Source organism: Cariama cristata, unplaced genomic scaffold, assembly GCF_000690535.1.
Source record: "Cariama cristata isolate BGI_N322 unplaced genomic scaffold, ASM69053v1 scaffold10001, whole genome shotgun sequence".
Classification (NCBI taxonomy): domain Eukaryota; kingdom Metazoa; phylum Chordata; class Aves; order Cariamiformes; family Cariamidae; genus Cariama; species Cariama cristata.
Window position 1 is genome coordinate 10,061 of NW_009597513.1, and position 11,076 is coordinate 21,136.

The 11,076-nt window shown below is 41.1% G+C and overlaps 1 protein-coding gene across 1 annotated transcript; it reads left to right on the forward strand.

Annotated features, from left to right (window-relative positions):
* Window positions 1–1,043: 1,043 nt before the first annotated feature.
* Window positions 1,044–8,253, forward strand: MSRB2 (methionine sulfoxide reductase B2; the record flags this gene model as incomplete). Its single annotated transcript, XM_009708915.1, is given in 4 exon segments — window positions 1,044–1,148; window positions 2,239–2,315; window positions 6,308–6,455; window positions 8,154–8,253. Coding segments are annotated over 4 exon segments (430 nt in total), but the record flags the coding sequence as incomplete, so codon positions are not given.
* Window positions 8,254–11,076: the final 2,823 nt, after the last annotated feature.

Sequence of the window (11,076 nt, forward strand, 5' to 3'; positions counted from 1 at the left end):
CGCCCGCACTGGCACAGGTACCCTCCACCCAGAGCATGGGGAGCGGGGGAAAAGGGCAGGAGCCGCCCAGCAAGGGGAGGCTGTCCCCGGTGTCCTCTAGCCGGTTGGAAAGGGCTAAGTCGGCCTGCTGTAGGTATTTCTCCTGAACTGGCAGGCTAAACTATAGTTTGTATAGTTAAACTGTATTTTTTCTAATTCTTTTTTTTTTTTTCCCCAATATCACCTCTGCATTGCAAAAGATAACTCCAGGCCAGTGTTCATCACTCAGGAGGTGATTTTTTTTCAAGGATCCTATGCTGATGGGAGATAAGTGTGGAGGTAGTTCCCTACCTCAGACTTTCTGATTAGGAAGGAATGAAACTATTTTACTCATTGTTTTTCAGCCAATCTATTAATTCTTTGCCAGTCCCATAACACTATAAATGTTCTGCGTGATGTGTACAGACTCAGACGAGGCATTGCTGGAGGTCTGCATGATGATGGATGACTTCTGCTCTCCTATTGTGTGTCCCTCACTTAGCTATGGCCCCATTTCTCTTGGGCTGTAGGTGTTGCTTTCTTCCAGTGCTCCTTCCTGAGCACCACTTTTCACTGAGACTTGTGGAAGTTGCTAGTCTTTAATAGCCCATAAATGAGCATTAGTTCTGGTTTCTGAGGTTATCCAAGAGGCAAAATGCCAAACCTTTCAGTGATACCCAGGGATGAGGAAGGAGCACCAGCAGACCAGCAGTTATCCCAAGCCAGAAGAGAAGGCTGTGCTGGGAGAGTGGATGGTACCTTGGGTCATAGGTGCCCGTTTCCATTCAGAGCTTTCCCAAGTGGTCTGCAGGACCTGCTTTCTGTATGTAGCACACAGAATGGAAAGCAGATGGAAAGTCCTGCACTCACTCCTGCTCTTAAGTCCCTGAACTGCCCTCCTGTGTTCTGTCTGTACCCATAGAAACTTTGGGAGAATTGAGGTGATGATGGAAAGCATCAACAGAGTTGAAGTTAAAAGGGTGTTAAAAATAATACAAATTATCTTTCTATATCTACTTGAAGACATGAGCTCTCTGACTAAACAAGCTGAAGCAACTGTTGCCACAGACTGGGTAAAAAAATTGACTCCAGAGTAATTCTATTCTACAAGAGAAAAAGGAACTGAACGGGTAAGAAAAAGTGCTAATGCTGTCCAAGGTCAAGCCACCTCCTCTGCCTGCCGGGCAGAGAAAAACCTGCTTTGGGGAGGCGTCACCACTCCGCTGCTTTGCAGGTTTTTCTCTGCCTTCCTGTGGATGAAAGTTTGACTGAACATACTGAACCGGGTGGATTTTGTTCTGACTCAGACTGGTTTGCAGATGAAAAAACATTCTGCATTCTTTTCATATTTTGATTTTTTTTGTTTCTTTGTTTTTTGGTTTTTTTTTGTGTTTTTTTTGTTTGTTTGTTTGTTTGTTTGTTTGTTTGTTTTGGGGTTTTTTGTTTGTGGTTTGTTTTTGTTTTTTGTTTTTTGTTTTTTTTTTCTGGGATACTTTACTGCCAGCTCAGCTGTCTGTGTGGCAGTAGTGGAAGCCTCTCCAGAGGGGAGGGAGAAGATCATATTTTTGTCCTGTAGTCTTTTTTTGACTGTATGTAGATTAGCCATGGAAATCTTATACATAGCACTCCATTCAGGAGTGTGCCAGATCACCCACCCACCTTCTCCCTGCACTTTACTTCCTTCTGTGATGGAGGCCACAGAGCATTGTGCATGGAACGCCGGCATCCCTAGCCCAGAGCCAGGGCTTCTGTGTGCGCGGAGCATGTACCATGGGATTAAATCATGTGAACCGTGCCCAAATCCTTATCTGTAAAATAAGGTTCCCAATTCCAGACCATGCAGGGAGGAGGAGAGTCCCTTTGTAGAGCCACTTTGAAGTTGTGGCACTCCATAGGAGAGCCCTGGTCTTTGGGATCCTGCACATTTCACAAGTTCCTCGGAGGTCACGACTCCAGCCCTGGTACCTGGATGATTTATGCATCTGACCGGTCTCGAAGTTTCTGGGGGCAGGGGGTAGTCTTCACTATTAATCCAAAGGCATCCATCCTCCCCTTCATTTCTGTAGGCTGCTAATGTTTGTTCTTCAAAGCCCCCCTGTGAAGCCTTCTTTTTATGGTTTTTCTCCTGTTTTGAATCCGATTCCTACATGCTTGGTCCAGATGGTGAGCTTTCAAAGACCTGCATTATTAACTTCTCTTTTTTTCTTCCTTTTTAAAAAGCCATTTAGTGGGATCTATCTGAATAACACAGAATTGGGAATATACTACTGTATGTGCTGCAATGCCCCACTATTCAGGTAACATCCTTTAGATTTCACCATATCCTTGAAATGTCCTAACTGTGGCAGGAGGGGCAGTGTCTTTTCATGAGAGGAAGGGACAGTGTAGGCCAGAAGAACAATCCTTTGGTGCCAGAGTGCTGTGTATAAGATTTCCAGGGTACCTGTGGTGATACAGGTACATGATATGTCTTTTCCTTGAGCACATCAGGGTCTCCAGTGGCCAGCAGACAGTAGTTGCTACTTTAGGTTCTGCCGCCTTCTCCTGCCACACACGCTATCTTTTTTGGTTGACAATGATTCTTTGTTTAAGAGGTCCCTAAGCCACAAGCTGCCACAAAATACATATATTTATGCATGAGTATCACTGTATGTTTGCTCTGTTCTTATGCTCTTCCATAGTCATCTTCTGCCACTCCTGCTACTGGGCTAGAGAGACCTTTGGTCTGCTTTAGTCCAGCTGTTGTTATGTTCTTACTGCTGGGTTCCTCGTACTGGAGCTGAGACCTCCTCTTTACCCCCACCCCCTTCTTGTTCCCTAAATTAAATTCCACTATATTTATCTTTTTGGTTACATCTACTTTTTAAAACCTGACTGCAAACGACTGCGCTATTAACCTCTGTGCTCTTTACAATACTATATATTTTGCAACTTCATTAAAGTCTAAGTAAAATGAAATACAGTGCCTCAGACTAGGATGTGTAGAGGGTGTTCTGTTCTCTGTAACTCAACCAGAAAAGACAGTTCCTCATATTTTTGATCTAGAAAATAGCCTTTATTTATTCCCAGCTGAGAGTTCAATAGAATACGGCTGATATGCCCATTTTTAGGAAGACTTTAAAGGATGCATCAGAGATCAAAATTTCAAATGGGAAGCTGAGGAACAAGAGATCTGGATAGTAAGAAAGGGGAAAAAATGTAATGGCTGTATTAAAAATAAAGATAAACTAAGCAATTAAATGGTAAAATTGAAGGCTGATAATTGTGAACAGTTAGTTTTCCTTTGGCCAAGTACAGAAAACTAATGTTACACAAATGAACATTTGGTTAAATGTATCTTTTTCTGTAGAGGTTTGCTAACAGACACTTCTAAATAAATATATTTCAGAAGCTAGTGCAGCATTGCAGAATATTCCAAAGACAAATACAAAACCTAAAAATACCTCTGGAAATTTCAGATAAATTAAAGAAATTTTAAATTACTAAGCTATGGAAGAGTTCCTTCAATTCCTTCAAATGTTGCTTCAGTTTAGGCATCCTTTATATTAGACAATAGATATTGACAGGCCAACATGGAGAGATGAGCACTGGAGAGAATTGCTTCTGCTGCTAAACTAGTAACAGAACAACAATATAACCAGTCATGCTGCTTTTTGCAGTATCCAGCTCTCAGAGAATATAGGTACTTTTGTTTAAAGCATAAAATGATGCTGAGCCTTACAGACGCTGAGCCTTACAGACTGATAGAGGGAAATAAAATTTAAAAAATCCCTACAGAAAAAACCTTTTAAGAAAATTGAAAATGATTAAATGTGCAAAATGGTCTGAAAATATATTTTCTGTGAATGCACTATGTTGTGGAGGACACTGACAATGAGGAAAAAAAATGATATTTAATAAGATATTCATTCATTAGGTTTATTTCCTAGTGCATTAAAAATGTTCTTTCTTTTTCAAATGCATTATATCATTAGCTACAGGTAAACATGAAGCATTTCCTCCTTTCTTTCAAAGTATACATGTATATATACATTTATACCAGAATTTATTACCTTCCGCTACCAAATATTCATTTGAAAGAGTTGGAAATATATGGAACAAACCCCTAACCTTTATAGATAGCTAATTGTGGTGCTTTAATGAAATTTCAAACCTTCAGCAAACCATAAACCTACAGCTGAGATTCATACAGCAAAAAGCACTTTTTAGAATTATCTGGATTCCATCCAGGACGACTGAAATAGGGATCAAAGTAAATGACATGTGCTGGAGGAATGGTGTGTCGAGGGCTAATCTAAGGCATATGTTTAGGGAAAGTCCATTTATCCATAAATTAAGTGGTGAAATACTTCAAAGGACAAATATGATCTTGAACAGCAATATTTTGGGGTACTAAAATGTTTCTATTAGGGAATCTAAGTGATATTACTGTTAGTAAAACCACACAGAGACCAATTCGGTTGAGAGCTAGTTTAACAGCTCAAAAGATTGATCCTTTAGCAGTGGAAAATATCTACAATAAACTTAAGTATTGTGAGCGGCATGTAAGGGACGGAACTGGTCAGGGTCAGATGCAAAACCCACATAGCATTAAAGACCTTCCTTGGCTCTACAGGGTTTCAGAGAGGATCCTTGTGTCTATGTATGAATAAGCAGAAGGATCCCTGTGTCAAAAAATGAAGACTTCTGATTGAAATCTTTTGAAAATAAAAAAGAAACAGCACAGATATATATCAGGGAAGCTCGGAAGTCATGTACAGACATTTGTATTCCCCTAGGTTATTCTTTGGGACTCTGCGGCTGGTAGGCACAGTGTTCGTGTGGTTTTGTAGCAGGGAAGGCAGAGAACCCTCTTTGGCTGGAAAGAAATGGGCCTGGAGCCCGAAATACCTTCCACTACAAATGCAGAGTCTACAAACTGCATTTGCTTCGGTGCAGCCTGCTTCTGTGCTGTGTCCTATTTCTCCCCAGTTTTATGGAGGGGAGGAGGTAGGAGAGCGTTTCTCATGGGTCTTTGTGGATTGATGTAAAGGACCGAGCAACAGCCCCCACAAAAACTAGCCTTTGGTCATTCTGTGTTTGCAAATCCTCTTTTATTTCCACAGTTGCATTTCTTAAAGACAGCCCTGTACAGTTAATTATAAAACACATGCTGAAGCAGGCACTGTTCTTTGGGTTGTATTGTTAAGCTTTTTTCCCAGCTTGTTTGTCTTGTCTTTCTAAAAGACATTGCAAGTACGATTTTCAGATTTTTCTTCACTGTATTATTATCCCACCAAAATCCACGTGATATATACTAGATATTTTGCTTTAAATTCGGTACTGGCTAATGAAGTAATCTCCTTGACGACAGAAAAGCTGCTGCTGGTGTTGGTGTCCCCCAGCCACCACTAGATGCCAGTAAGAGCATTGAGTTTGTGAAACTGGGCTGAAACACGGGAAATCGGGAGGACAGGGTTGTGGTGGGTCTCCAGACCCCTTATCCTGGTAATATGTGACTCTGTCTTCATTTCTCCCTCTAACTCACACTAGGTCATTCTTTGCTAGGAGAAAGCACTTATTGCTATCAAAACTTGCACAACTTTAAATAGGAGAGATTATCTCATTTCTGTATGCTAAATCCCCCAAATATTTTTGGTCATATTTTCCAACCTGCTCTAGGTTTTAATATGCAACTAAACAGGGTTGGTAATCCTAGACGTTAACAGGAGGCAGCCACAAGTTGATAGTCTGTAGTACTGTTTCTGATGGCTGTGATTATCTCTTGGGAAAAGTAGATCTTCTCTGGTTGACTGACGGTTTGAGCAAGGCTCTACTTGATTTTCCAAACCGGTTTGATGGCTGACTGCAAGCTGAAGCCATCATCAGATGTGAGCCTGGTCTGGTGAGCCAACCCAGACATTTTCCATACTTCGTTTCTTCTTGTAAACTCTCTTCTCTGAGGTTGTGCTGTATTGGACCAGGCTTCGAACTGCTGCTTTGCAGGTGTAATTCAGCTAAAAAATGTGCTCAGTTGGAAAACCCTTTTTTTAAGCTTTATAAAATCCCAACCTGTCAGTGAAATAGAAACAGTGAAGGAAAAGCTCCTGCTGTGGGTTGATCGAGAATTCCCTTTGGAAAAGAACTTCCAGTACAGTTTGATGCTAGTGAGAAAACTTCTACTGTGCCAAATATTATTAATAGTAGTACAAGACAGGGATGAGGAAAAAAGCCAATGTTCTTATTAAAACCAGACTTTTTTGTAACATCTCTGTAATTAATTAACAAGAAGACCTGGTTTCCACTATAGCTCAGAAAAGAAGTACAATTCTGGGACTGGATGGCCATCGTTTTCTGAGGCTTATGGTACTTGTGACAGAGATGAAAGTAATACTGATATCATGAGACAACCAGATAACTCATTGAGATCAACTAGAACAGAAGTCATCTGCAAACAGGTATGCTTATTTTGGAGGTGAGACCCAAAGACCCAAATCTTAACAAATGTTTTCTTTATGCCCATGAATGAATCTAACTAAATACAGCAGTAAGAATTACAGTATCACCAGAACACATTCTGTCTCACTTCTTGGTATGAAACACATGAGTTGAGTTTGAAGTATTAAAAATAGGCAGTCATTCTGGGGTGATGAAAATTATATGACTGGGGAGAGTAGCTGCATAAGTATAGCCAAGGGCTAGAGTTTAGACAGAAAATTTATTCAGAGGCCCTCAGGTGAACTGCAGGATGTGACAACAGACAGCAGAAGGGACTCTCAGATTTAATCCGTGCATTTGCCCCATCACAGGGGCGATTCCTCCTAATTCAGTCCCGCTAAATGTTTGCTGAAGCTGTTCTTAAAATATGCAGTGATGGAGACACCACAGTCTTACTGGGTAATGAGTTGTAACTTTCATGTCTTCCTACTTTTGGTTAGCCACTGGGGAAAACACTGTTTGCTTTGCAGCTGTTGAAGCTTATTACTATCCAACCTGCACAGCAGTTGTGGTGCCCCACATCTTCACAGCTATCTTTTATGGGTTCTCTTATTTCACAGAAGCCACCCTTCTATTTTGGGTAGCTATTTTGACTCCCTCAGTCACCTTTTTTCTAAACTAGAAAGGGCCAGTTCCTTCAACCGTTCCTTTTTACGTGGCGTTTTTTAGTGCGCTGATCATCTTGTTGCTCTACTTTGCACTCCTTCCAATTGATCCTTTTCCTCCTTGAAGTACAGTGCAAACCTGGACACAGTCCTGCAGCTGGGCCTAGCCTGCATCAGAGATTAGAGGCTGTTTAGGTGCATTACAGATAGTATTCCTGTCCTTACACCTTTACCTTTCCACAGCCCGTGGCCCACACTTGTTTTGGGACCTGCTGTAACACCCAGGTCCTTTTCTAAAGAACTGTCACCCCTAAGCGTTTCTTCCCAACCCTAAATCTGTGCCATTTATTACTTTTGTTAAGACATAAAAGTATGCAATTGAGTTTAATGAATTGCATCTTGGGCGCTTTTTTTGTGTGTGTGTGTCCCTTTTTCCAAATTGTTAAGATTGCTAATACTGTCCTCCAGTGCGCTTGCAGCCCCTTCTAGCAGGATTAGGTATTATCTGCAAATGTAACAAGCATTTTCTGCAGTCCATTATCATGGCAGAGTTCATGTTTGCAGTAATATCCAGCAATCACCTTTCAAGAACCCCAACTGAAGACAACCTTCCAATTTTATAATGTGCCACTGATAGTTATTCTGAGTCTAATTTTTTCCCATCAGTAATTTGGGGGTGTGTGTGTGTGTGTGTGTGTGTGTAATCCTCAATTGACCTGCAAGAAGGACCTACAGTAACTGTCTCAATTAACTTTAAATTTTCATTATATATTGAGATGTCTAGATCCTCTCATTTATTTCCTATATTTTCTGGCATTGGTACCTTTTGACTTCCTCTTCTGGGATCTGCTTGTTTGCGGGCAGATGTTCACCCACTGGCCAGAGGTGACTACTCCAGGACGTATTTCTAGTCTCTCCCCAAGACTCCCCCACCCACACAACTCAACACTGAATTCATCTTAATCATTCTTAATTCAGGATAGCACAATAGGTACCAGCATGATGTTGGTCTATAATTGCAATGGTAATAATGGTACATCATTTCTGTTGCAGTGTGACACCCATCAAGGCCATGTGTCTGATGACGGTCCCACACCTTCTGGGCAGAGGTTCTGTATCAACAGTGTTTCATTAAACTTTCAACCAGGCTCTGGTCAGTGAGAAGCAGATATCTGTGGCTTACAGAACATCCTTTCACTGCTTGTACAACAGGCTTGTGAAAAACTCTCATGCTTTTAATACAGAACTCAATTTTTAGTACTTATGCCATTGCAGCTTTGCTTTCCAGCTATTATCAGTGTTAATAAAATACATATTTTTGTGGTAACTGTTTGGCAGTCTGCCTTTTCATGGTTAGTGTGATGTAAGTGTTGATCTGTTTATTGTATTTTTTTAATTTAAAGAAAAATCTATACAATAGTTCACATTCATAGCTATCGTCATTAACTGTATTAAAGCTGCTGAAATGAAGTGAACGTGGCTTTGCTTATGCTGAACAGTAGCTGTGGCACCCAGGAACACAGATGTACATGGCTGATCATGCCAGAGCTTTTACTTCTGTAAAATCATCATATCCTTCTAAAGGGAAGCAAAAATAACATGGATCTCCAAATAAGGTGTGTGGGAGGGGGATCCCTCTGATGTGAGAGACCTTTAGCCAAGCCGTGACTTTTCTGTGAACCCATAAAAGCAAAGTCCTGAAGGAGAGCCTAATTAAAACTATTCCAGGTGACAGAACCAGGGGAGACACTGAGTCTTTCTTCTTTTAAATCAATGACTTTGATTCTGTGTCCAATAGCAGAGCTGAAGTAGGGTTTGCTCCAGGAACTTCCCCTTACAGAAATAATATGATAACAATGTAATGATCTGTGTAATATCTCCAGACTTCTGTTATTATTTGTGTATTTCAGAATCCAAAAATAAAAATGAATGTGAAATTTACTATATTTAGGGGAAAAAAAATCAGCATGAAAAAACATGTTCCATAAAGTGATGCGTTTGTTGAAAATATGCCTTGTCTGTTCTTCCTTGCACAAGTCTGTAAATACTTCAGTATTCTCCTAAGCATTGTCGCCATGGTTTGCTGTAACAGAAAAATAAATCGTATGTTTGCTAAATTGAGCTTTCCTGCTTTCAGATTTTTTTCCAGAGAAAATAATTTCTGAGTCAGAACATCAGCTTCACTAAACTGGCTGGGTTTAAATGCTTCCCTGCTGAGAGTTACTAGGCAACATCTCATTTGGCTTTACCTATAACAGGCTGTTTCCATTCTCCCCACTTTGGTTGCCTCAGTAATAAAAAGGGTGTGTTCATTTACTAGTGTAGTCTTAAAATCGTTTGATGTTTTCAGAAACCAGACCTCTATTGTGCTGAATTTACTTTTACTCCTTCTGTCTTGGAGCTCTGCAGTTTTTCATTCTCCTGTACTTTCTACAGGAGAGCTCTACAATTTCATAACTTTTAAAAACATCATATGAAGACAGTGATCACTATAGCCAACCTAAACCAGAATGGCATAAAGGCCACCAGAGGTGTGAAGCAGCGTGAATGAAGCAGACACTTGCTGCTGCTGGTTTTATATAGCATCATAGATGGTGACAGTCTGATTGTCATCAGAGGCATCTGTTAACGGCATCAGCATGCTGCTTGCTGTGTCTGTGCTGCATCATGCTCTGCCAGGCAGAGATGCCCTTGCATCACCTATTGCTGCTGCCTGCCTGCCCTGACCAGGATGTACGTGCCGAGGTCTCTACTCCCCGGAGTCTTCACAGGTTGTACAGAAATCACTGTCCTCACATGCTCTGAATTCCTGTAGCCTGCCACCCTGATACACTTTCATTTACCGGTGGTGGTTGTTTTTTTTATTTAAATATATTGCACAGCTACTGGAAAGGGGGTTTGGCCCTTACAGGCATTCTTCAGTCAGGCAGCCCTCTCCCCTCTCCTTACCTTTCCCATCAGGTGAGGGTTGTCGCAGAAAGGAACGTGACTAGAAGGTGTGCCCAGCTGGGCTCCTGTGTTCAGCCAGATGCTGGTGGAGAAGCCAGCACCTGCCGGAGTACAGCGACTTTTGGCTGGGATACCAAATTGAAATGCTCCTCATTTCTGCAAATGGCAGAAAGTAGGAAGAGAACTGGCAAAATACCTGTGAAAATGATATGGATCAAATGGGCTACTCCTCAATATAAAATGGCATATTTACAGCCTTGTTTTCTATTGTTTCTCTTACAGTTCAAGATGGGGGGAAGGGCCATGTTAATTTGGGTACAAATTATCTCTTGAGCTGAGCATTACTATTCTTAGGTTAACAAATAATTTTGAGGATGTGCCAAGATCTGCATGTATGAAACTGCAAGCTCTCTGTGTCTTTGGTTTTACCATTCCCTCTGCTGGCTTTTTACTGTCTATATATCAGCTCAAACTTCTGTTTTTCACTTTTAAGATCTATCATAGCTTGGTCCCACCTTGTGTTTTGTCTCACACATGCTGATGGTACTGGTCTGTACTCTGCCAGTAATGTCTGCCTTCACAAATTTAAGATCAAGTTTTCTTCAAATACGTTTGTGCTTTATCTTGAGCTGCCAAAACCAAAGAGGAGATCCATCTAAGACTCTGCAAGGCCACTTAGTTACCCTGCCTCTTCCTGGCCTGCTCCCTGAAATTTGCATCTCAATGTGTACATAAAGCACATCCAGGCAACGGGTGTACTCTGACAGTTACACCAGCCATAACAATGCCACTGTTACCTTGTGCTTCATGCATCTGCCACAGGAATCCATGTGACATTTCTCATCATGTATTTGAGCTTATCTCCCATGATGATGCATTTACATGAACTAATTTTATGTCTATAAACAGAGCTGTTGACATTTATGGTCTCATCCCTGCATGATGTAAACTGCTGGACACTCAGAACCTCTGACCATAAGCTTTTTGGGGCAAGGAACTTCATAGAATCATAAAATTGTTTAGGTTG